Genomic DNA, 26,958 nt, shown 5'->3' on the forward strand with positions numbered 1-26,958 from the left:
TATAATCATATCGTGTATGTTATGTTCACGTGTGTGGTTTGTTCGATTCGTTCAAAGCGTTTTGAAATGAATAATGCCTTTGTGAGTGAAAGAGTTGAATGTACGAATGAGATCTATTATTACGAAAGAAACAATATTCGACACTCAATTCAGAAACTAATACAGATTCGGTTACCTATAAGTGTTACATAATTGCAGAGAGTCTACTAGGGAATAAATTTATCACAGAGAACAGCAATTATTTCAATTTTTAGTACATTCAATTTCTGACAAAAGAGACGAAGAACAGAATACGTTTGTCGAAAAATAAAGAAAAAAATAAAAACGAAAGTTCACGTACGTTTGAACGAACCGTGCGCAATTAATTCAATTAAAGAGATCTCTCGAAACGGTCATGTACTTTTCACGTCTGGAGAGCAAATTAGTTCCTCGATCTCGCATGTTATTACTTCGAATTAGGTAACGTTTTACAACTTTTGAACTTTGCATGACGTAATATTGCCTGAAGCACATATGCTAAAGCAAGGATCGGATCATAAGCGAGTGCTTCAATAGGTCTCACGAATTTTTCAGGTTACATGTACAACGAACTCGTGTGTTCGAAGCCTCTTTGAAGTGATCAAACAAAAAGAAGAAAAAGCATCACGTATTGGTCGTTCAGTTTGTACCACTTTTGACGGGACTCGAATCTTAAGAAAAGATAATCCGCACCATATAATGGCCTTGGTCCCAAGTTTCGAGTAACTGCACCACATTTTTTGCTTCAGAACAGTTTTTTTTCTACTCCATCGCCTCGCGTAACGCTACAAATTATCATTGATGGCCGACTTACCGATCGGATGTACTTGCTGATCATTTCTCCGAGCTGCGGAGCTCTGTTGGTGTGCAGAGGAAGCCTCACGCCGGAAGAGAGCTGCAGACTGCAGACCCCGGATCTGGTCGGTCCGACGCCGACGATATCCTCGAGGAGCAGAGTCTCTAGAATGACCAGGTCACCACTCGTCGTTCTCTTTATCAGCCGAACGCCATGATGCGACACGGCAACGTGCTGGGCTTCCGGATGCTGTGGTCCGATCTGGAAGACAACGAACATGAGATGTTTAACGAGAGTTTCTTTTTTCCATTTCATTTTCTTCGGGCCATTTCAACAATCCAGCATTCAACGTTGCACTCGCTCTTGCGCAACAAGTTTTTATCGTGGCCACCTTCGGACATATACGTATAATAAATATGTACATATATATATATATATATATATATATATATATATATACATAACCACTACATTACATAAAATAGTGTAATTACGATGCTTTGTCCAACACGCGAGGTACCTCGTCTACCTACGTCGGATTACGCAAGTACGGATTTTCCCCCGCATTTTACATGGTGGGAAACGAGACGTGGGATGAACAATTCAGTCGCGTTACCTCACATTGACGACTTTAATGCGTCTCGAATTGAAGGTGATGAGATTGTTCAATGAAAAAACTATGATGGCTTCGTCAAACCCAGTAGATATTCTTTTGAATAGGACATGGAGGAAACAGGTGTTTGTTTGTACAATTTCTGATGGCATTCATTGATGAGGTGGTAAATTCTGTATATTCTGGAGAGCATTGATTTCCGAAGGAGAATGATAAAAATAAGTCCGTCGAATTTAATAAACACGTTTGATAAGCAAAAGCTAGTAAGCTTATAAAAGTTCAAGATTAAAGACTTACCGAAACTGGAAAGATCCTCGCGAAATAGATCGGCCACTGCTTGGCCATGTCGACGACGTTCTTTTTTATCGTAATCTTGTGCTGAGTGCTCTGAAGGTTTTCCAAATTGATTCCGTAATTGTCAAGCATTTTGAGCATGTTCTGCCTATCCTCCTTGTTTATCCTGATGCTGGAGGTGGCGAGTACATCGTACGCAACCTGACAAAAGACGAGATGAAGAGCTAAAGGACTGGTCAAATTCTCGTTAGGAGCAAAGACCTCCTTCTTGACTCTGAGGGTCCATGTAACGCGGTTGTAGGTGAAATGGGCAGTGGATGCTTGAGGGTACAGCTTGGTGTCAACGACCTCCTGGGCCTTCTCGATCTCCGGCTTCTCAACCGGCGGCAGAACGGGCTTCAGGAACTCTGGCCACTCCTCGATCTCGATCCTCTCCATCTTATCGGTGTGATGAGTCGAGGCAACGCTGGATCTCCGCTCGGCCTCGCGGTCTAGCCTTTTGAATCCCTGACGCTGGGCGGCGAATGAATCCCGAGTGTTAGGGACCACTCCAAAGTCCCTCGAGGACGGCATTCCGAAGCTGTCCCTAGACTTTGGCGAGACGTCTCTCATCATCCCGAATGAGTCCCTCTTCGCGTTTGTCGTGTCAAATATATCCCTACCCGAGGAGTACGCATCCCTGCCGTAAGGCGTTTTCGACGACACCGCGTCGAATAAGTCGGAGGTTACGTCCTTCCTCGAGTCGAAATCGGCGCTCCGGTTGTCCCGCGTCGAGCTGGCCATGTCCGTGCTGTCCTTGCCGTAGAAGCTTTTACCGTTTTCGTACTGCGTTCTGTACTCTTGCGACTCCCTGAGGTGCTGCTGCGACGCGAACAGGTCTCGACTCTGGCTGAACATGTCCCGCTGGTTCTTTGGCGAGTGGTCGAACATGTCCGACTCCGGAGAACCCCGGAAGACCTCGCGACTCTTTGGCTCCACTGGAGCCGGTGGTGATCTGGGCTGAGGCACTCCGGATTGACTGAAATCAGCGATAACAGCATCGTCATGTGGGCAACGCATCACCTGATGTTCCACTCGTGCCAAAGATATTCACCTGTGACTGTACATGCTGCCACCTCGAGGACTGGGTGGCTGCGGGGGTGTAACCGGGGGCGGGGGTGGCGCCGGCCTCTCCATTCGCTCAATCTGACTGCGGACCACTTGGGCCTGCGTCATCATGTCCGTCGTTCCCTTCGACGTTACGCTCTGGGCGTCGTCTCCAGTCGTTGACGCGTAGTCGTCCCACCTTCCACCTGTAGTAGTTCATAATTCGTAAAAATTCAGGAATGTCGAGTGATGTGCATTGTTCATGGGGAACAAGATTTATTACCCAGCTGCTGTTCCAGCAGTAGTTTCCTGTTGTCTTCCAGTCTCTTGACCTTGCCATCCTCTCTGGGTAACGCTGGCTTCTCAGTCGTCTTGGTTGACCTGACGCTATGGTTTGCCGTCACCTTTTCTAGCCGCTGTCTCATCTCCGAACTGAGTTTGAGCTTGCCAATGCTACCAGGAGACGGGCGTTGAGCTCCGATTTCGAATCCAGATCTGTAGAGAAAAAAATAGACATGACGTCTGCTTCTAGTCATCTGCTGAAATAGTTATACTTGTTGAAACACAAACGAATACTGACTTGGACTTCTTCTTCTTTCTCTCCCCGTCGTCCTTGTGTCCATCTTCGTGCCTAGATGGGCTCGTAGTTGCGTTCCGATTGTTGGAACTGCGCTCCTCACTTCCGTTGACGTTTTCAATCTCGAACTCTTCCCATTCGACACCACCCTCGGCAGAGTTCTCGCCCTCGACCTGGTACTCCTGGTACTGAGGTGTGATTTTCCTCTGTTGATGTTGTTGCCGCATTTTGAACTCTATGAAGCTGTCTTGAATCTGAGCCTCAGTAGCGTCACTCGGTGGGGGCCACCTGAAAAACATTACACGGTCAAGAAGAAGAAGTTGAAGAATACCGATCAGGAGGAAAGCCCGCAGATATTCACCTCCACTTTCCAATCCTGACAGTCTTCGCTCTTCCATATGGATCGAGGAACGGCCTGGATTCCGATGGGTCATTGAGTTCCAGCGGTGGCGGCATCGGCGGGGGTGGAGGAACGCCCTTGCTGTTGCTCGAACTGGAAATGTTGCTCTCGACGCTGCTCTTCCGGTTCTTAAGCTCGCTCAGAACGTTGGTGAAATTGGTCTGAACGTTTCCTTTGTTTACGTTGGTCCGCCGCAGCTCGGAAGACGAGGATACTTTCCTCTCGTTCGACTTCCGTTCGACGCTGATCTTCCGCACCCCGTAATCATTGCTGACCTTACGGGTCTCTTGGCTTCCGCTTCCCTTTCGAGGAGGGCTCTGAGACCGGTGAACCTGCGCCTTGACAACCACCGTTTCCTGCCGAACTACCGGCGTCGACTGCGCAGGCATTGTACGCTTTTCTGTCGACCAAAGCTCGCCGTCGTTTGGCTCGCGGAAGGAGACCTGGCAGGTTGCGAGTATTGGGTTAATCGCAAAGTTCATATTTGGGGAAATACTTGAAGAAGGGTCAGTGCGAATCACAACTTTACAAATGTCTGTGTGGGTATAAATTTACATGTAAACATAACGGATTTTAAGTTGCGTGCAAGGTACAGTGGACAGTTTCTTGTGCAGACGTGAATCGTTATTAAGAATCCAGACTACGAGTAAACCGGCTCAAAGTTAAAGGTCGATCACTCTGCTGATCGCAAAATCTTCAACAGACTTTCATTGGATTTCAAATACTCTTAACAATTATTTACATCGGCGATGACTAAGTGTTTGACCCATCGATTGAGGCCAGCTGCCTGGTAGTCTGTGAAACAACGATTTGCTGGACTATGCCAGGGTTATTATATTAATAGAGCAAGTTCCGTGCGTTAATAACACAGTGCAAGAAAGAGAATATACATGAGGAATAGATGTTTGATTATCATTGTCCTGCGTTTAAAGCTAGCTACAAACTGGTTCGTGTTTGCTAAGGACACGCAAGTTACTTGCGGGCAGCTTATTATTCATCACATTTTTCACAATCATCAATTCCACGGTGGTTTCAAGTGGGCGTAATACTGCAACTCGCGTCTCTTTCAAAAGTAGTTATTTGGATAGTTGGTCGGAGAGCAATGGCTAGGGAGATAATAACTGGCAGTGGAATTATCTCGAGCGACTATAATCGTGGATATGAGACAGAGAACGTGGAGACTCTTGTAATAATCGAAGGTATCCGCTGCACTAACGAGTTTCGGAGTTGCTCAACGCATGTAAATTGGTAAATTAGCCATAGCTAGGCTAGAAGACGGTGTGTCTCAAAACTGGGTTCAATCGAGATTATCCAAAACCACCGGGGAACTTAATGAATTAAGAAGTTTGTAACAGGTGAGTTGATGAGCAACGAAGAGGACGCCATGCCGCTCTGGTTTGCTTGCCTCATTTGTACCCTAGTGCAGACTGATGAGTATAATTTATGCTAGGCATCTATAGTTGAACGAATAGATACCTTGGAATAGCGTCCGATAGAGTCATTGGGGCCCAGTTCGTTCATTTTGTTCGTTTCATTCATTTGAATCATTTCATTTTGATTGTTTGGGGCTGGGGGGGCTAGAGACATGCCCAAAGGGCCCGCAGAGTACGTCGGAGGAGAAGGCATGCCCTGGAAACACACACCGATACCATTCCCCGATTTCAGACCCAAAGAAATCTCAACCACAAGTGTAGATAGTTAAAAATTAAAAAAAAAAGGACACGCCTTTTTTCAATCCAGTTATTATTTCGTCACGTGCGACGAAGATTAAGTTTTTCAGCAAGTGAAATATAAGTCAGTAAATTAGTAACAGACTTTGCTATGATTATAAAATAGTGCATACAGGTATAAATACCAAGTTATTTTCATCGCATAAATTAGATCTGGCTGACACCCGATGATTCATCACTCACCAGGCTTCAACCGGTTACTAGCACGTATTCTCTTATAGTCCGTTTACTTTCATCATCTATCATCGTGCGCAGAATTAAAAGTTGTTCGGTATTCAATGTCAGAATAATTCACACCATTACACTTAATTATATTTTGGCGCTATTAGTTACGCATTAGCAAGACTTTATGTTATTGGCATTAGGTTCGTAAATCATGTTTTCCATTATACTCGTCATAGCTTTGAAAGCTAATTGTGCATTGGCAGAATTAAATAATTTCGTGCAGATCTTTTTACACGTGTAAAAGGAGTATTTCTAAAATACTGACGTAATTTAAGACTGACATCAGTCGTTCAAAGATGAGTAAGCTAATCATTCATTTCACGGCTATGAGGAATATTGGTTACAGCGTAAAGTGTTCTGAATTGATCGAAAGATTGTCGTCATTATGATGACAATCAGTAATCGATACTGATGATCTGGGTTACCACCCTGAGTTATGACTTCACCTGACGTCGTGCAGTTAAAATAAAATATAAGCTAATACAGAAGTTGGATGGGATCCAACCACTCGTTGAAAAATCGTGTTATTTACAGTTCAAAAATTGTATCAGCGTGTAGAACGATTTAGGTATTTTACAAGTGATGCATTCAAGCTATTTCCAAATCCATGGTGTGTCAACCGTGTAAAACAAAAATCAAAACTCATAGAAAAGTGTGTTTAAAAAATATCGTATTATATGCATAAAGACTTTGTACAAAAGTATCGTATGAGATCTCTGAAGACTCGTTTTTTTCTGACTTACCGGCTGCTGAGCTGCGTTCTGCGGGCTCTGTACCAAGAGCTGTTGGAGCGCTTGATTCTGGGCCAAGAGTTGCTGCTGAATTTGAATATTCTGCGCCATAGCGCTCTGCAAAAAAGCCCTTTGCAAATTCTGCTGGTATGCAGCAATGTCGTTGTTCTGGTTGGGCGGAGAGTTCGGGTACTGAGCGGGCAGGCTGAGGCCTTGCATGTTGTAAATGGGAATGGGCATGAAGCCAGAGTTCATTCCGGGGTTTTGCTGATTCTGAACAGGCTGAGTCTGGCTGAACATCGGCATCATCATTGGAGGTGACATCATCCCCGCCGGAGACATCGGATTGAAGTTGAATGCAGCGTTCTGATTTGGAATGTCCATATTCCCGCCCCCCTTTATCCTCGATGCAATTTCCTCTGGGATAACCGAGACGATTTCACTACCTACGAAACTCTCTTTAGTCGCCCAGCTCACGAAATCTCCTATAGTCTTCGGCGGTCCTCCTCTGTTCGCTAAGCCCTTGATACTCGCGGCCAGACTTCTAGCGTCCGAGAGCTCGTCCAAATTACCGTCAAGCACCGGCATGAACAGTTCATCCAGAAACTGATCTACGTCAGATGCTTGACTTGGAACCCGCACTCTCCTTACGTGGGAAGCCAAGGAAGGTGCCTCGCTGGTGTCGGACATTGCGGACGACTTCACTCCCCCGTATTCGCTCTTCTCGATGTAGGCTCTGCTCGATTGGCTTCCAGGAAAAGCGCGTTTCCCTGAAAATAGAGAAGCGGAGGCTTTTGTCATCGAATCGAATTGCGTCATGTTGCAATGGTCTCAGTATCTTACCTGGGTACTGCGACTTGATGAATCTCGTCTGTGACCTGATGTAGCTACTCTTGTCGTCCTCGGATCTTCCGGTTTGGCTAACCGACTGAATGTCCGGGTATTCGAAATCGATGGTCAGGTCTTCCTCTTCCAGGATATTGGGCTCTGTTGTTCGGCTGATGCGGCTGTATTTCCTCTCCTGCATGATCTCAGCCCTGCTCATATACTCAACGTTCGTCACCGCCGATGTTTCCCCGATTCTTTCCAGGCTGTGGTATCGCTCGTTCAACTTAGATGACGACAGTCCCAGGTTCGCAAGCTTGCTTGGTGGCGTCACGGCGTCCGGTTGCAGTAAATTGTCCAAACTTCTACTCCGCTGCTTGTCCTTCTCAAAGTAACGGTCATTCAGGGCTGATTTTCGGGAGAGGCCCGATTCAGAAGTCTCTAGTATTCCTTCGTGAGACTGCTTTCTCGTCTGCTAAAATTTTTCAAGATTTGAAGAAAAAGGTTAATAGAAAATGTTAAAAAACTGTACAAGTGATTCATCATGCTCAGGAACATGTCTTTTAGTTGTGAAATCGATTGCTTACAGAGCAAAATGACTGAAAAAAACTTTGTAGCTTGATAATGAACGTCAATTATTTCTTACAGGAGCTTTGGAAACTGGTGGTTGCGGAGGTGGGACAGCTGGCCGTCTCGGAGATTGAATTTCCGTTTCTACGACTGGCTTTTCAATGACTTTCGGAATTGGTTTTCTCTCCAGGGGCTGGAACGTTTTCAGCACAGGCGGTTCGAGCTCCTGTTCTAATTCCCTCATCACTTGAGCATGCTGAAAATGAATTAATCAAATGAAAAACTGTAACTGATGAATGTTGAACTGCAAATAGAGGCAATAAAGGATACACAAAAATTCACCTCTCGCTTCTTGATAGCTGGGAAGCTGTTCTTCCTCTGTTCCATGAAGATATTCTTAGCCGAAGGGAAAGCGGGAGTGAGTTCCATTTCCGAAATCAAATCCAGAACGTAGTCAAATCCACTGGTTTCAGTGACTATAGCGTCAGGCCCGTCTAACTGATTCCACAAAGTGATGGTCCAGCCTGTGTTATCAACACCATGATTCTGGACTGCGAGGTTAGCCAGCTCTTCACACGACGTCCAAGAGTCGACGGCACAAGTAGTAGTTTCACCTGAGAATTTAAAATCCATGATAAGTCTTGTCACAAAGCTGATTACCACATTTACTGCGAATATGATCACTTTGCGCAACCCACCATCGTAAAAGCCAACGCTTAGCGCCATGTTCACTCGGTTTCTGTTTGCTCGCCACTCCAGAACACAGGGTGGATAATTTCTGGCGACTTGATAGGTCGCTGATTGATTGTTGTTCGTCATTCTGAGCACGGTTCTTTCACCCTGAAGAAGTTTTCGCTGACAGTAGGCCTTGTAGCCGTCATAAGCGTGGTCCGAAACGTACCTGAAAAGTAATCTCATGCGTGAATAACATGCACTTGCGTAATGGAGAAGTGAGCAGAGAAGAAGCTTTGAATTTTATGTTAATCTATTTTAATTGCTTTTTTGTAACTCTGTTTCGTCGTTTAGAAAGCATGTCTGTGTCGGATGTGTTCGCTCCCACTTTACAAATACCGTAACAAAAGAGGTGAAGAGAGATTGATGGATGCGCAAACGTCGAGACACTCCACAGTCAAAAGAAGATTCATTTTTTAACCTCATTCCAAGAATACTGACATCGCAAAATTTCTTAAAGCGAGATGAAAAAACTGTTCGTTCTCGCATTTACAAGATTTTACTTTCATCCTCGGAACGTAGTGTTGAGAAATATATCATACGCTTACTTGAGAAGGTATTTGAAGAGTGTCGGACTCGGTTGGAAGGCTGATAAACAATTCGACAGCAAGAGCCAGCCCCTCTCCTTGTTAGCATCATTCTCATTTTTCCAGGTCTGATTAGCCAATTGACAGACAATCTCGTCTCTCAGTTTCTCGTTGACTATCCCCTTGTTGACAATGTAGTCTCCCAGAGCCTGCTCACGCTTTCCACTGAGGTTGTTCTCGTTCATAAATCGCAAAAGCATTTTGAAAATCATCAGGGAGTCAGTGTAGTCTTGGTCCCGCGCCTTCGCTAAGAACGGCGTCTTGATCGGCTCCCGTTTCATTCCAAAAATATGACTCTTAAAGTAGATATTCGTGAACTTGGAGAACTGGTGCTGGTCAATGTCAGCCGGAAGACGATAGCTGTAAGGCTGCGGCACCACGGGACCAACTACCTTGAGCAAATTCCGTTCCGTGTGTGTCGGGTGCCAGTCTGCAAAACCGAAAAGAAATGAGCAAATACTGGGACTGAATGCGAATCTGAAATCGCGCTACAAAATTCACCGTCTAGTTTGCTGTAGATGAAAGCAAGCTCTGCTGGAATCTCCAGATGATTAACACCAGCCACAGCTCTGGAGGCTCTTTCCTGTTCCTCGCGCTGTTGTTTGGCCTTGGCCCTTTCCCTGCTGGCCTTCTCGATCTCTGCCCTCTTCTGCATCTCGGCCTTGAGGACCCTGAACTTGGCTCTCTCTCTTCTGCCCCTGTGCAGCTTTTGCGCCATAATTGCACCCTTCTTAAGAGCTTTGTAGTTTTTTCGTTCGCGGTACCCGCGATAGACCGCCTGGAGGAGAACGGTGCTTCGAGAAATGTTCAAGAATCTCCTGCGAGCGAGGAAGCCTCTGGTATACCGCTGGACGGTGATGGCAGCTCTTTCAAGGATCAGCGCTCTGTTGTACTCGAGAGTTCTCTCCAGTGACTCTCTCAAGAAAACTCTGGTCAGTCCCAGCTGATACTGAGTATGTGACTCCTGTGGAGCAGCCTTGTCGAGGATCATTCTGCACAGTTCCTTGTTCGGCGCACCGCGTGGTAGATTTGTGTGCACCAAGTATCGATAGCGGTCTACGAAGTGACTGAACAAAAGGCGCACTGGGTAGCCGGTTTTACGAATGCGAATCGTTTCCAGCATCCCCGTGTAACGTAGCTGTTCCAGTACACAGGGCATGTCGAACTTCATCGGCGCCTTTTCTGTGTTCGGTTTTATACAGCGTACGAACCATGGATTGCACCTGAAACGCGATAAAAATAGTTTCGTTCATCCAGTATCGTTTCGTCGATTGTCTAACTGATCCTTCACTTGCGATTTTTTTTCACTTACTGTGACATCAGGTCTAAAAGCTGCTGCAAGCTGTCGTGGAATCTGGCCGAAACTGTCGGCGTTCGTGGCTTCATCGTGACGAATCTGCCGTTTGGCTTGTTCATGGTTTTGTTTGCTTCGTGAGTCGTTCTCACGTGCTGGAACATCTTGCTGACCATCTTGAAGTGAATAAGGAAGTTGACAAAGGGTGTTAAGATTCCGTTATGATTTTACAAACAATTATCAACTCACGAGTATTTTACTGCTGATGAGCAGCTCGACGACGTCAGGTCTCAGAGTGTCTCTATTTTTGTCAAGGAAACCCTCGACATTATACCAAACCTGACCTGCGTAATGTTTGATAGCGAATTCCGCCGAGTTCATTCTCGGCCTGGAGTAAAGCTCACTGAGGGCATGATTGTAGTGGCACTTTTCCAAAAAGGACAAATCACTCGCCTTTGGGAAGTTGCTTTCATCGTCCAGGAGGTGAAGTATCCCCACTGGTTTCTTGGCGATCAGATTTATCACTGGGAGGTTGTCCTAGAAGGTTGTTAAAATCGTGTTAACGTGAATTTGAAAGTCGCGATACACCTCAAACTCCCAAGTATTTTCGTTCCCAACTTACAGTATAGTTAATCATCGTCCAGTCGATTTTTTCCTTCGCGTACTCCTGCTGTTCAAGCTTAAATATGTGCTTGTTGAAATAGAAGTGTAAATTTTCATTCGCGTAGTTGATGCATAGCTGTTCGAAGCTGTTCTCTGTGAAATTCTCAAAACCGAATATGTCGAGAATTGATATCGCCGAGGTCTGCTTTGTTCCCTTATAAACGATGTGATTTACTCGAGCAACGAGCCACGCAAAGAGGGAACTGTACAGTGCTTTTGCAAACGCGTCCCGGGCGTCCAAGGCCTGGTCGATGTTTAGGGCAGTCACGACTCTCTCGTTTCTGGCTTCCTGTAATCGTAAAGAACATTTTTTCTGAATTCTGCCGCAACCTTCTCAATGCCCAATTGAAATCTCTCTCCAATCTTACGGTCGTCTTAGTGGTTAGCGCCCTGATGATACCGTCCGCGTTGACCTGGAGCAGGTGTGCGGCCCAGCGAATTTCAGCGTCGGATCCAACCTCGACACCCTCCTGTCCATGTCTCAGTTGCTTCCGGTGAAAGTAAACGTTACCCAAGTGCAAAACGCTACCAAGAATCCGGAATATAGTATCTTGTTCCTCAGACGTGAATCCCAATACTTGCATGGCCGATAGCAGGGCTTTGAAGTCCTGCGTATCATTCTTTCCATCGATTTCACAGCTACCTCCCTGGAGATTTGTTTATTTGAAAAAAATACCTAACTCCGGAGAGACAGGATGACCGTGGAAATAATTTCGAAAAAAAAAGATTTTTTTTTTGTTTCTCTCTGCTGATAATTTTTCGGCAACAAATTCAGCGAATAAAAAACGTTGTCCACACCTATACATTCGTTTGTGTCTGCGATAATAGCGTCGCATATAAATAGATTTACACACAAATTGTCACCTCCGCAGTGAAGAATTGAATGGGCATCTTATTGCGTAGCTTATAAATATTAATGAAAACACGTGCACAGGTATACGGCAACGTGAATATGGATATAATAAAGTGTTGTGGACTCACCTGGTTCAGGTAGAAGTATTTATCAGGCGTGAGCAGACCGTACTTGTCACGCAGTTGTTGATCCAGACCTGCCAGGAGCTCATAAAACACGTGGTAATTTCTCTCCTCCGACGCCTGCGTTACTATTCTGCTCTTTTCTAAGAGATACTGGGTCACTCTGCCGCCGACTATCACACCGCTAATACAGAAAAGGAACACTTATATTTCTCAGCAGGAAATTGCCAACGATCTCTGGGAAACGGATTGCTCGCACTCACTCTCTGAAATGAACCTCCAGATATTTTCCAAATCGACTGCTGTTGTCGTTTCTTGGAGTTTTCGCGTTACCAAAACTTTCCAGCAATGGTGCGGCCTCCAGAATTTGTTCTGTCACGAGATTGCTCGGTGCTCTGTTCACCGCGGCCAAATACTGCATCACTAATTTCGTCGATTCTGTTTTTCCTGATCCAGACTCACCGGATATGACGACAACTTGATTTGCGCTCGCGTTGTTCGCCGCCGAGACTTGACTGTACGCTGAAGAACCGATGGCGAATAGATGTCTGCAAAAAAGCTTCGTTTAAATCAATATACCGAAGGCAGCTTTCACTTTGACCATTTCTGGTATAAGCTTATCTCCTTCCTTCGTAGGCCTTCAGCATTCTCATCCAATAAATTCATGCTGAATATTCGTATAATGAAAATAGACTCACGGAGCCAAAGTTCCCAGGATTCGTCCTTCGTACAATTTGACTTGGTCAAGGCCGTAAATGTCGAACATTTTGTAGGGGTTCACCGCAACTAGGATGCTGCCTGTGTAGGTCTGTGAGAAACAGTAGAATAAAGATAAGAATATTCTCTTCATTCGAAATAAATTTCGTAAATTATTCATTCATTCAAATAAGTGGATGCACTCACATAAATCAGCTCCTTGTCGTAACGGATTTTCAAGTTCCATAGTAACGATGCTTCGTTCAAGTCTCTGTAACGTACGAAAATTAACAACGAGACACTAGTCGTAATCTAGGTCACGATTTCAAGGCGGGCAAATAAAAACGATTAGCATAATGAGTTGATTCGCGTGATCACAAGGTTAGATCGTCAGTCGGTATATCGATTGCAAGCGTGGGACGGCAATTAAATTTTTTTATCTAAACCAGTATTGGCCCGCCTGACTGCTGTTGACTTTGTCAAATCGTAAATATTGACAAACTTACGATAGTTGAATCATATCTTCGACTCCATTCTGGCCAAGGTCTTGCCGCGGTCTCACCCCATTCAAATTGGTCAGGGTGAAGACTTGAGGCTGGAAACAGAAAATAAACGAGAAATCAGGAATTGTAATAAATCATAATCTGACTCGATTTTCTCTCATCCTCAATGTGAAACGATGAATAAAACATCACAATACTCTGGCATAATGATCCCTATCAAATATCTTATTACATTTCTCATCATCACTTTGATGCAAATATCAGTCAAGGTCCTCGGCATCATCTTGGCTTTCGACCTGAAACTAACGTTAGTCGATCTCTGCGGCTTAGTCTTTGTTCTGTAAATTCCCTGCCTGCGAGTGTAGCTACTGGAATCACTATCGTCGTCGAGTATGAGGTACTCCTCGAAAGAATGACAGCTGACATCGTCACCGTCCACAAATTCGCTCAAGGTCCATGACTCGTCACTGACGATAGAATTTGACGCCGAACTCTTGAGTCTCTTCAGGACAGACTTGGTAGTCTTGTAGTGCCACTCGACAAAATCCTGCCTCGGAGCACATCGGCAAACCTTTTCCTCCTTGGCAAAAATAGACCTGGGCACTGCGTATCCTTGATCATCGACGATCGGACTTTCGGGGAGAAAAGTTGTCTCAAAAAGATACGACATCGTCCCTGGTCTGGGGTCATAGATTATTTCTGCATGTTCCGCGACCGCTTCAATCCTTCCTGTTCCAACTTCTGTCCGAGTTTGGAAGGGCGCGGTATAGTCATGGCCTTGAATGCGAACGCGCCGTTCAGAGATCGTCGACAAGTTCAGGGTAGATGTTCCTGATGGACAGACATTCTTTGGAACGGAATAGACTGCGTCGGGTTCAAGGAGCAGACTGTGCTGACCTTTTGTCGCGAGCAAATTCGAATCGCGATTGCCTTCAACGGCGTCTTTCAGCGGTGAGTTATCCTCTGATTGTGAGTAGATTTCACTCTCGATTGTTTCGTACGATCCGTGATACTTGCTGGTTAGCACAGCGTGTTCAGGGTCCTTCGTTGCGTCAGCCGATTGAGCAAACGCTGTTGAATTCAGCACGTGCTCGTATCCTGGCTCTCTTCTCTCCCATGAAACAGTGGGCCAATTATTCTCGTCTAGCATCATGGGCGGCTCGTTTTCCCGCCTCAAATTATGCTCCATTGTTGCAACCAGCTGTTTTGAGAAACAGCTATATGACGAAGTGAACAACCGTGTGCGGAGATACTGAATGGGCGTTTTTGGGCTTGACAAGGCACAGCACTTGGTAAACAATAGAAGTACAAATCACGTTTTATCTTCATAGATAAGGTCGCGTCGTCTCCCGCGTTAATCCATTGCCGGATATTCAATTCAGGTTTGAAAAATTACGCTTTACCGTTTCTCGAGCCTTGTTGCACATTCACAACTTCACCTCCTCCCGGCTCTTTTGGCTCATTTTCCCGACCTCGACTTTTGATAGATACTCATCTCCAATGATGCGAGATTCGCTCACCGGCAACAGACAAACGCGACTCCTCGACGACGTGTGAAATCAGCCGTAAATTTTACGGAAACGTAACAAAATATCTGGAGACATTAAGTCAGCCCCTTGTATCACCTTCTTAACTACCGGCTCGTCGAGTGTCGCGTTAAGTTGCAATTCCCACTCATTGGCGTATCAAAGGTTTCACCTTTCGTGTACGCAACTTTTGTACTTCCCGAATCCGTCGATTCTCGTACGAAAAATCTCTTGAAATTATTTCTGCACGAAAAATAGAAGATTTAAAGCGCCATAACCTTTTAATCAAACTCTGGATAATATATCCCGTATTGCGATACCGTGTTATTGTATTTACGATTTGTAACACTATTATGCAACGCTCGCTACGTCAATGTGCAGTGTCATCTATAATAGGACACCGCCCGGTGCGCATAGGTTTGACACAGTGCATCATACAGAAATAGTGTATGATAATTCATTGTGTTCGGTTATGAATTCTAGGTGATGCATTGTTGTCGGTGAATTATTTATCTAAACGTGGTAGGTGGTTGCTGGAACTCCGTGGCAACGTTTGTCAATCCTCCTCGCCCACCGGCTATCGTTTTTTACCGTTGATCTTTAAGCACTATCTCAAATTCCTAAATCGCATGGTCTGCATGAATTGTACCAAGTGACGACACATTTGCGTCAATTTTTTCACTCTCGACAACGTGGTCGAAGATTAGGCGGACCTTATTCAGGTCATATAAGCGACGAATTTCGAACCAGTTTATTAAACTCTCCGTTGAGTTTAATTCAATTCGATGATAATTGATCATTAGCGCGTGGATACGGGAAAAAGGTACCTAAATCGATTTCAGAAATGACATACGAGTACGTATAACGAGGAAGTGATTAAGCGTACGAATATACAAGTTATCCATCTAACGGACAGCAACGCGATACCTGTGAAGTATTAAATTGCTTTCAACGCTCGTGGAGATTTTAATTATTACTGATTTTATAACAGCTGACTTTCATAGACGGATAAATACTTTTGTGCTTTTACTCGGGCCATGCGAGCGGAGCTGATGCGCAATTGAGTAATACATTCGGTCACTTTCTCGGCACTCGAGTAAGTACCACGACTATATTGCGGTGTAATATGTAACGATACACATCAGGCAACATGATATCCTTATAATAGTTTAGTTACACGAGGCACGAGGCGCGTCAAGCCAATCCAATGTACGCAGAGTCGGATATGCCTGGTATTCCAATAATCTCGTCTTCAATTGAACTTTCTACTCAGACCGCCTTCCTCCTCCCCCCGGCTTCATTCCGCTGGTTCCCGTTGCGTTGCCTTGCCTTGCCTTGCCCCCTCATTTAAATATTTAACGCTTGCGGTCGGACTTGCCTCAGCTTCAACCGGTGTCCGTATCCTCTTCTTCTTGTTCTTCTTCACCTCGGCGTTAAGTGAGAAAGTACACACACAAGCACGGGTCCGTACCGTGCGTGCGTGCAATACACCTCGACCTCCGGCATCGGCTCTGCTCGGTCCAGCGTATTCCAGCTTCCTACAGTCACGGCAAAACCAAGCGTGCATTCATGCAAATATACAACATCACTCGCATGTCAAGAGGTACGCCTAATCACGTCCGCGTATCCGTTTCCAACCATGCCTCAGGAGTCGGTTAAAGTGACACTAACTTCTATGCCTCAAATGAAAATAGAAACCTTAAACAGTGGGAGCCGAGATGAAGTCTGAGGAATTCGTACGTAACCGCGGAAGATTTATCTATTACCGTTATTCCAACGACTCCTGCCGATGCACCGCGCATTGCCTGCAAGCTTCTAATCGAAGTGGCCGAGGAGTCGTAGAAGATTTAAATACGTTAGGCATAGCTTTGAAAATTGGTAACTGTGTAATGACGTCATTAATTTTTCTTCGCCATATAGGCATATACAATTTAGCAGATAATTTTTGACCGTTAATCTTGTTTACACGAAGATAGCCTCTCAAAGACCCTGGAATCAATATAGGCTTTAAACGATTGCCAGGAAACGCGGATACGAGTTGTAATACTGGTTCAATGAATATTTCCAAGCAGCAGTTTAGATTCTTGATCTACCAGGTGTTCTTCATCGAACATTACTATCGGCATTGAAGTTTTTTACTGAAATGACGATAAAGTTAATTTTTTTCTCTTTCAAAACATAACAGTGATCGAATCCAATTGTCAGATCCGCGGAATATTCAATTAAGCCGTACATCTCCTTTTTCACTGATCATAGATCTGACGATGGAAATCGATTCGAACATCTACGTTTCGGTTATTCATGCACGAGACACAGAATCGTGAATTGCAATTGCAAAGCATACCGTGCGAGAAAGTAGACGTCACGACTTGATACCGAGTAAATCTGCTGATCGAAAGGTCGTCTCGCAACGTCACAAGAACACCCTATACATGCGCCGACTGTACAGGCCAGCTTGGGTTTAGCTATGATCTTTTTGTACCGGAAATACCGAGCTCAAGTCTGAGGGCTACAGTGTCGAAGCTGGATAAGATGTTTTTCTGGAAGGCAAGAAACGCATCAGAAACCTGGTACACGCAACTACCGAACGAACGGTTGAGGCCGTAACAGCCTTTCCATAAATTCAAGCCTCGGCTTTATTTACTTGTTCATTCATTTTTCAGCACGGATCGTACCAATTTGCTCGAAACGACGACGCGTATACGAGCGCTCAAAGCGTACAAGGCAATAGCGTCACTGCCTAATAATAACATCGGCAAAGCCGAGTTACAGCGATAACCAGTCCTGCGGGCATGAGACCCGGTACCCTTCGCGTTCGCTTTGTGTTTCTCGGTGAGTCACGAGGAAGGAGCAAACCGGGCAAAGGGAGCAAAACGTGGTCCGGGTGACCAAGGTCTATGATAGAGGAGGATGCATGGCGCGCAGATTCGCTTCGGGCGAAGCGATTTCAGTGGGCGTCGAGTCGAGCCTAGAACCTCTCGAGGTGCAGAGTATCATCATCATCCCGTTCCCAAGTTCAAGCCGGCAGGATATATTCGTGAGATACTAGAAACACGATCTGTCCTCGCGTCCGCGACGCCGCAGGACGAAGCGGTGAGTCCGAGGCATCCTGTTCCTTCGCCAGGACTCCTCTTTCTCTCTTCCTCTAACTATTCGATGTGTTCTTCTGTTCACTGACCACAATCGATCTGCGCCAACTGCAGCCGGGTGAGGGTAAAAATGTAGAAAGATCAAAAAATCGAAGGGCCACAATATCGTATTTTTTAAAAAACGAAAACTTGATGTATAGATTTTAAACATTTTAAAAGTCGAAGTATGAAGAAGTAGAAGATTAAAAAGGTCAGAGCATAGAAGGTCGAACTGTAGAATCGTCGGAATTCCTCTCGATAATATAAAATCATATACAGATTCTCGATTTTGCCGTTCCATGTTTCGACTATTCCATATTTGGTCTTCCTGTACTTTGATTTACTATGTTTTTAATCTGCTGTACTTGAACCTTCCACATTTTTGAATTCCACGAATAAAATTTTCGGGTCAACGAAAATTTGACATTCTGGTTCTTCTATGAATCAACAGTTCTAGTTTCTTACCCCCACCCCTTATGCACCCGGCATGCATTGGCGACAATCCTTATTGTTACTTCGCTCGATGCTGCACCTTGTCAGGTGCTACCGCGTGATGCGCGTGTATGCAGAGCGACTCATTAAGCATTTTTATGCGTTAAGCGCGTGCTGCAACGCTTCTGCTCGGCGTTCCAGGCCTCCACGTACATCGTTAACCTTCACCAGCTGAAACCCTGATAATATTCGAATTTCATGATCAGTGGCAATTACCTTTCCAGCGATGACCGCCTGCACCGACAACACGTGCGCAGCTCTGTGATACTCCAGAACTTCACCGGGTAGAACGTGGCCGACCCCCGGGTCGAACCACACGAGTTCACCCTGGAACAAACGAAACAATTATTGAGCGTTTATCAGGATTGCTGTTGATTGATGGCGGGATTCGCGGCGCCCGCAGTGCGCCAATCTTGGTTTATCGTGATTCTCGACTTCGGCACATGCGCGCAGGAAAGTTAAACGCGAGTTAAATATGAGATAAGAGATATGCGATTGAAAATGAGAGTTGAAAGCGACGTCTCAATACCTCTGATTCGATCTAGAATCTCATTCAGCCGTCGAGAAACAGAGTGTCAACGGTACACCGGTTCTTTGACCGATGATTTAAAACGCCCGGCTCCATTTAAGATGCAGATTTATACCGGTATACGTGCGGAGCTGAGGATATACTTCAAAGCAAGGAAGATTGAAGATGAGGCTGGTGATTTAATGCTCCGAGCGTGCGAGCTTCCGAGTATTTCCTATAAAATCTACAACTGCTGGTGGAATGGAGGAATCATCCGCACGGTACAAGGAGATGGAATTTCCACGAACGATTTGCCTCGTCACAGAGAAGATACCGAGCGGATGAGCGCGAAGAGATTCGTCACACCGCAGCACTTGTGTCACACGGCGTAGGGACGAATGATAGAAACATATTTCACGAGCAATTTTTATCGCCGATAATTATCCCGTTTATCAGAGCTTGAAGTATACAAAACGACCGCTCTAGTTCCTGCAGGCACACGGTGCAGGGATTGTCTCAGCGCTGAGGGAAAGAAATGTAGAAATTAAATTTTGCTAACCGTGTTCACTTTCCAATCCTCGGTCAAAAGCTTGTCAACAGTCTTCGCTCCGCAAACAGGCTGTTTTTTCACAGCCGATCTTCTTCGGCCAGTGCACATTCCGAAAATTGATTGATTACCGAGTCCAAACGGAGGACTTTCGCAGTCGACCGAATTTCCCAGCGTAAAATTTGTCAGCTGGGTAGAATATCGTGAATTGTAATCATCGGCGCGGAAGTTTGTTCGTCCGTAAATCGGCATCGTTTCTTTGCTTCGTGATCGGTTGCACGCAGGCAAAGTGTTAGAATTCTTCAACGAAATTTTCCTGGGCTGCAGAGTCCTCGAAGTTTTGCGACTGTGCTTCGTGTACATCGATTTTGTCCCCTCATTGTTAGTCGATGGCTCTGAAATTTTGTCGACGACTGTCAAATGCGCCGATCGTTTTGAGATCGAGGAACAGTCCGTCTTTGAAAATAGAGTAAAGAACGAATTTCTCTTCCCGGAATTCTTCGGTCCCGATCCACTTCGATCCGATTTTTCCTCGCTCTTATCCAACCCCCGATTTATTGCTCCAGGATTTTTGATGTTGGCCGATTTTGGAAAGGTCGATGACCTCGCGCCACGATCGGGTCCCGCCCGATGCTTGATCGAGCCTCGCGTTTCTAAGCAAACCGTTGCGTAAGGCCGATCGTGGGCGCTGCTGCGTCGTCCACCGGAGATCGGTGTCTTGGTTAGCGGATCACGGGGCCTCATCGACGGGTAAAAATCGGCGTCGGACCCTCGTCTAGGTACTTCATCAGTCGGACCAGGCGAGTTAGGAGGCATCGAAGACCTTCGCGGCAGCGAAGATCGGCATCGATTCGTGACCTTGAACTCTTCGACGGTGGTCCCGTACTCTGAGTAGGATTTTGCCGCACGAGGCGAATCATGGTGGAATATTTTTTGTCGGGCTTTTGGCCTGGCAACTGCGGCAACATCGTGTTCTTTCTTTTTAAAAATCGTTCCACAGTCGGACTCCGATCTTTCAGATCGGCGCGACGCTGTGGTCCCGGATAGCGTGCGGTTTATTTGAATCAGCGACGAAGGCCCGTTTGGCAAGGACGATTTTCGACGAATTTTACCGTAAATCGCGCCTCCGCCGTTTATCGCGACAGGTTTTTCCGGTTCGTTTCCACTTTTTGGAAGCGTAGAAGGCCTTGGAATTAATCTGAGAACTTTGCGCGAGTCATTCCTCGGAGGATCAGCCGACGTTTCGATCCTTGAAGATGTTTTTGACGGACCATTCATCCCGTCATCTTTACCGATCGAATTCACCGGCGAGTTTCTCGCCTTGCTGAGTATTTCTCTTCGGGATACTCGCTTGATCGCGTCGAGCGGCAGAGAGTTGACCAGTTCACCTTGATGCCCAGATTTAGTGGGCCTGACGAGACGGCGAGAATCTGCATCCGATTTTCTAGGCCTCGCAGCACTAATCAGAGCTCCGGTTCTTCCGTATTCGCTGGAACTCGATGTCGACCGATGAGTCAACGATCCAGAGGTGATTAACAATTGGCCACGGTTCTCTTTCGGCGCCTGCGCCTTATCCGCGTTGGCAGGATTCGGGCCAGAATTTGAATCTGGGTCTAGGGCACGCACATTATGCAACGCGTGTCTCTTCGAGAACCGTTCGACCGTCGCATAATTTCCGCGATACGATTTCGCCGACTTTGTTTGGCGCTCCTCGAGCCTTGCGGCCGCGTTCCAAATCGAACATTTTTCCATCGAATTCATTCCGGAAGTCGAGCATCTCGCATTCTCGACTTAGATCAAATCTCGCGGAGTTTCAACGGCTGTTTCACAATCCACGCGCAATTATTTCACAAGATAAAAGACGGACAGCCGGAAACCAGGACGAAGAATTTTGTGTCAACCGGACGGGTGAGCGTGAGACACGTGACTTAACGCGATAAGTGTAAGTATATATCTTCAAAGAATCGGTTAGTTGTTCTCCAAGTTAATGGGTCAGCTGGGCGAAGCTGAATAGGTCACGGAGTCGAAAATTCTGTGAATGCGTCTCACGTCTTACGTCCCGAGTATAACGGTTTACGAAGGAAGCGCCTTTCGAATAATTATCCAACAATTTAAATATAATCCATGACGAGGTTCGCTGTGTACGTGGAGTCTTTCCCTCTTGGAATGCGAAGATGTTATGTACCGAGTAACAACTAGTCGAGGCCAAGTTTAATTGAATGTTGTTACGTGCGGTCATTCATGCCTTATAATTTACCAACAATGAGATATTGTGGCCAGTTTGCATACGGGACCCGAATGAAAACCGACAAGTGTTTGATTTAATTTACAATTTTAATAAACCAAGCATCTCGCATCGCTTCGAACAGTCGGACAGAAAAATAGCCGTGTATTTTTGCATATTTTTCGTGCATAGGCTCCGAGTAAAATAATACGATTTAGGAAAATTTGTTGATAGAATCAAGCGAGAATTCTTGCAATGGTTATAACGACTCGATATCGCTGCATTTCATCAAGACAAACCAAGAAAGAAGAATTCTATGTAATTATTATACAAGTGTATTCTCACAAACGGTATAAAAAAGAAACAAAAAACAAAAACAAACGCCTGATTCGAGTATTAATATTTTCTCTTTTTTATTGCTGTAATAAAGAAATAAAATCGCTCAGCCGATCTCTTCGATCAGGGCAAGAAAAAGATCTCGTTAAATAGATTTTCAATTTTGAAATGTAACTGTTACGACATCAAACAATACGAAAAAAAATGACATGGAAGAGATCGCGTCCTGCTCCAAGTGACATGGAATGCCCGATTACTTCCGCACAATTGTGAATAATTAATTCCTTCTGTATTCGAAATTAATGCCAACATCTGAATTATTGCTGCAACGCGTCATTGAGAACTGAACATCAGTAGATTTCACTCCTGAATAGGTCGAAGCTCGCGTCCGCAGTCTTTTAGAAATTCACCAAATCGTCGATTCTCACGAGCGAAGCAGAGCACAGCTTCAAGTTTTTTTTATACCTCTTGCTTATGCTTCGGTTTTTTTTTTCTTGTGTTTTTTAAACACTCTTCGGCTAGTCAGACGAGTTTTTACGCGTATGAAGCAACCTCACGAGCAGTTATGAAGCCCATGCGTTCTCGAAGCACCTGCTAGTGGATCCAAATTTGCAATCGCATCGTCTCGGCGCGGTGATAAACAGATGGCTGGAGCTTTTGAGAAAACGGTTAATCACCGTCCATAATTGCGCAGCACTTGAAAGCACACTTCACGTCACAAGGTAGGGAAATAAATTTTTATCGTACAACGTAAATTCATCTACCTGTTTTCACCTCGCGTTTAATTACCACGAATAATCGATTGTGCGACGAGACTCGTCACGCAAATGCAATATCATTTATTCCGTATTGTTTATCCTTTCTAAATAACGAGAAATTTTTACTTTTACTCATATCACGAAGCTGCCAAGTACGCACTCCGTTACTTGTATTTCGCACAAAATCCGATCGGCGATACCCGCAGGCTCGGATGTTCGATGGAAAACTGAAGTCTGCGGAGGAGTTCCTCGACTCGCAACAATTGCTTTCTTCGCGTACATAAACTACACGTAGGTATCGCACAGCGCACATGCAATGGCGTGTTTCCACCTTCAATTCATTCCTGTATTAATTAAGCAAGTTACTTCTCCTGGACGACGATCTCGGTCTCCGATCAAACTGCGTAACGCTTTTCCCCTACGCTCACTCGCACCGATTTAACGAAACCTTTTCGCGCAGTCTGACAATGAGTATAAATTTTCCTCGCTTCCTTTCGATTCCTCAACGCATCTCCCGATGCCTATTGAAGAACAGAATTCAACGATATCAGGAACCTGCATGCAGAAGAGGAAGCCGCGCCAATGTGGTGCTTTGGGGTGGAACAGACCGTGCGCGCAACTTGTAGGTACGTACATAACATAACAGTGTTCATAAATTATAAACCATGCGAGTACTTGAGCATAGCGTGTATCTACACCAAGTACTCGTTACGACCACACGAGTTGTCCAGGTACCATCGACCTACCCGCATTAACGGTACATATTTATTTAACAACTCTCCGACGAGATATTCAACTACGTTATACAATATTGCCGCCGAATTTATGCGTTACGTATTGGGAATTAATTTTTGTACACGGATAATATGGATCGTACGCGAAATAGATATTGCTAGAAGCCAAGCTATGTAAAGATATTATAATATAGCCATTGAGCAGCGGTTTAAACGCGAGCAGACAGCTGCTTACGCAATTAATCCGCGCGCACTCGTTCACACACAAGCCGACTGAGATACGTAATATGAATTACGTGATACCGTGTGAGATTCGCGACGGGCTCTTACAGTGATCGTATTTTTTTTTTTTTTTTCTGCACTCAGTTTCAGCGGACCAATATAAAAGTTGTGGAAAAAAATAACACGAATTTAAATTAGACCGAATAACTATTTCGCTGATAATGTTTGAGTGATGAGTTTGTTGATTGTCGTACGTGCGTATTACGTTATTATAAATTTGGAGTTTCGGAAGTATAAAGTCTGAAGTTTGATGAATGTCACGTGGGAACTTCCTGTCGTGCATGTTATCAAAATAAAGAACAGCCCCTTCGTCCTACAATTAATACGTAATCAGGATTTCGTATTTTCCCCCATTTGTCAAATACTCAATTATCTCTCAACAGCGTATGAATAAATAGGCCTATTGTCACAGCGTGCGAAACGTCGGCCAAATTCCCAGGCCGCGAGACCTTTGCGACTCATATTGTTGAATTGTTACATTTTTCAGTTATTAGTTAACGTAGCTACACTTCATCACGTTCTGCAGTACAGATGCAATCCACATATTTCTATTTTTCACCACGACCGAAATAGCTACAACTCTCGGTAAAGAATGAACATTATTTCTGCTACCGTCACAAGACAATCAATTGTATTTTTTTTTTTTGTAACTATTGCGATAATTTATTACTCGAGCAAAGATAAAGTGATGTCGCCGCCTTAATTTGCTGAAAAAATGTAACAGTTGAACGAACGGGATTCGATTGCTTCAATAACCAAAAGATGTTATTCTATCGGTTACACCGATTTCATAAAAATTTTCTCTCAAGCAGTATTAGAAAAATAAAAAAAAAAGTGAAATTTTCCGCAGCGCCCGGCATTCGTGTGGGTGCCGGAAAAGGCCGAGGCGGATACAAGGCGAGTGAACGGAGGCATTTGTCCGTCTTTTCCGGGGCTTAACCTGGCCGCCTTAGCCAGAGGTAAGGAAGCACGCAGACACGCCGATCTCCGAGTGGGTACCACCACCTCGCCCCGTTCGAAAGTGCCCTCCATACGTCTGAGGCGTGTTTCTTCGGGGCACGTATGCGCGTGTGTAACCCGACCGTACGCGTACGCACGCGCAAAAGGCACCTACACGCACGCACGAGAGCACGCGCATTGAAGCACTCGGCCGGCACGCACGCGCCGATCATTGACTCTAGGCGAGCTGCGCGACGAATGCGTGAATTCCAGCAGCTCGTAAAGTACCGGCCTTTGTACGCGAGCCTCCGATCGAGCCGATTCCGAACGAAGATGAGACTTGAAATCGGAACTGCGAGCTCTTCGGTTCAAAAATTCGTACCAGTTCGTTTCTTTCCAGATTTAAGGATTCCGAAGGAGATTGAAGAGCGCATATTGGGGAGAAATTTTATACAGAATTATAGAATTAACTCACCTTTTCCCATTCTGTATACATCTTGGCGTGTTTTCTCCCGTTAAATTAATCTTCTATCGAAAATTCCCCTCATCTTGCTCGGATCTGGGCTCTATTTCACTTCACCTGAAATTTGAAAATCAAACAAAATTTCGGTTAGACCAAACGGTTGTTTTATGGTCGAGCGAACGTAATTACACTAGGCTGACGTAGGGGCGTCAATAGAAATTGGAAACTGAACCAATATTGGCTTGAAATTCATGGAACTGCTCAGGGAGTTGTTACAGAAAAATCGTCGTAAATGATATTGAGTCATCGGAGTTCGAGTTATTATACGCCAGATTTACCCATCTGATTCAAATGAAAACTGTGAAAAACTAATTCGAGCACTGACAAGACTAGAATATCGAAACAGAGATAGAGCCGCCCTAATTAATGAATTTCAGGTAACGCCTCATTAGTCTTAAAGGCTTTACACAGACGGCGTCGCTTCGTCGGCGGCTGGTAATTAAAATTTTGATGTAGGGTAAAGGTGGGGCAGTATATACGACGTGTGTGTTACGTCTATGTATACGGGTATAACGGGGTAACGTCATTTTCTCTGTCATGACACTATATACGTACAATACAGTGAAATCTACACGTTTCGATAAAAACTTTTTAAAACTAGTCATCTCGTCGTCTTTAAAAGGCTGCCAGCACCTGCGTACCACTCGTTCATCTCGAGCACCTCGTTCCATCGGACGTGCTGATAGTTTTTCAAAAAAGGAAGCGGTTGTTCACTGTTCATTTTGAACTCATCCTCTTGTTTTTTTTTTTCTTTCTTTCTCTTTCTTCGAATAGATCGTCATTCGTCTCGTTTTTTGCACAATCGATTCGATACAGGATAACAACAAAGCCCGAAATATTCACCGATATAAAGTGCAATCGCCTCAGGTAGGTATATTAATGAATAATTCAAATCTTGAAAGAAATAGTTGGCCATAGTTGGCGACATCTACCAACATCACTGTAATCGTTATTTGACAGTATTTGACCTCGAGTAGAAACTCCACGATTGTTCTGGCAGGCCTCATTTGCATACCATCGCCGATTTATCTCTTCGACATTACCAAACAGATATATAGTAAATGGTCTGAGGTCAATCATCGGTATGCATTTCACGGATAAGATAGACGTCCGAATTACAAATAGGTTACTGATTAAATATGGGAAATCGAGAATCGTCGCCATTCACGGATGTGACTGGAAACGAGTGTCGTTTGTGTATGTATGGAAGTAAGAAGGTACGAGTCGACAGGTTCAATGTAACGGAAGTACCCACTGCACTACATGTACGATAGCTGCATACGAGCATAGCACGGAATTCTTGTACATGACACAGAGGTTTCATCCTGTAACCTTATTTGTATACACAATTAGAGGAAACGAAACTTTTACTGCATCTCGACTGAAATTTCTGCCGCAGCAACCAAGATTTCCAATTGTAAGTATACTAATTTTCAGTGTAACTGATTCATATTTAGAAAATATAAACTCCCACCAATAGTGCATGTGTATAATTCCGTTCGAGCTCGATCAATGCTTTTCCCTCTCCATTTTCAATTTCTTCCATAATTTTTTATACAATTGCCTTAGGTTTAAATAGCATTCCTGAATCATTTCATTTTTCCGCCAACCGTTAATTTTTTTGCGAATCTTTAAACCTCAAGACA

General features: G+C 44.8%; 1 protein-coding gene across 3 annotated transcripts in view; it reads right to left on the minus strand.

Moving 5' to 3' along the window:
* Positions 1-26,958, minus strand: part of LOC124175783 (unconventional myosin-XV) — a 53,350-nt gene that overhangs the window by 21,120 nt on the left and 5,272 nt on the right. The window contains exons 2-26 of one of the 3 annotated variants that reach the window (XM_046556311.1): positions 25,265-25,369; positions 18,678-18,788; positions 13,319-13,407; positions 13,020-13,083; positions 12,815-12,924; positions 12,380-12,664; positions 12,123-12,300; positions 11,510-11,788; positions 11,101-11,430; positions 10,728-11,015; positions 10,497-10,654; positions 9,686-10,407; positions 9,146-9,614; positions 8,564-8,766; positions 8,208-8,479; positions 7,942-8,121; positions 7,314-7,767; positions 6,483-7,240; positions 5,261-5,413; positions 3,746-4,227; positions 3,388-3,672; positions 3,091-3,302; positions 2,815-3,013; positions 1,725-2,739; positions 833-1,075 (exon numbers count right to left, since the gene is read on the minus strand). In XM_046556311.1, the coding sequence (XP_046412267.1) occupies positions 833-1,075; positions 1,725-2,739; positions 2,815-3,013; positions 3,091-3,302; positions 3,388-3,672; positions 3,746-4,227; positions 5,261-5,413; positions 6,483-7,240; positions 7,314-7,767; positions 7,942-8,121; positions 8,208-8,479; positions 8,564-8,766; positions 9,146-9,614; positions 9,686-10,407; positions 10,497-10,654; positions 10,728-11,015; positions 11,101-11,430; positions 11,510-11,788; positions 12,123-12,300; positions 12,380-12,664; positions 12,815-12,924; positions 13,020-13,083; positions 13,319-13,407; positions 18,678-18,788; positions 25,265-25,285 (7,560 nt within the window). In that variant the 5' untranslated portion in view covers positions 25,286-25,369. Of the gene's footprint in view, positions 1-832; positions 1,076-1,724; positions 2,740-2,814; positions 3,014-3,090; positions 3,303-3,387; positions 3,673-3,745; positions 4,228-5,260; positions 5,414-6,482; positions 7,241-7,313; positions 7,771-7,941; positions 8,122-8,207; positions 8,480-8,563; positions 8,767-9,145; positions 9,615-9,685; positions 10,408-10,496; positions 10,655-10,727; positions 11,016-11,100; positions 11,431-11,509; positions 11,789-12,122; positions 12,301-12,379; positions 12,665-12,814; positions 12,925-13,019; positions 13,084-13,318; positions 13,408-18,677; positions 18,789-25,264; positions 25,370-26,958 lie in introns of all 3 variants that reach the window. The other 2 variants (XM_046556310.1, XM_046556312.1) reach the window with 2 other exon arrangements.

This window comes from Neodiprion fabricii, chromosome 2 (assembly GCF_021155785.1).
Source record: "Neodiprion fabricii isolate iyNeoFabr1 chromosome 2, iyNeoFabr1.1, whole genome shotgun sequence".
Taxonomy (NCBI): Eukaryota; Metazoa; Arthropoda; class Insecta; order Hymenoptera; family Diprionidae; genus Neodiprion; species Neodiprion fabricii.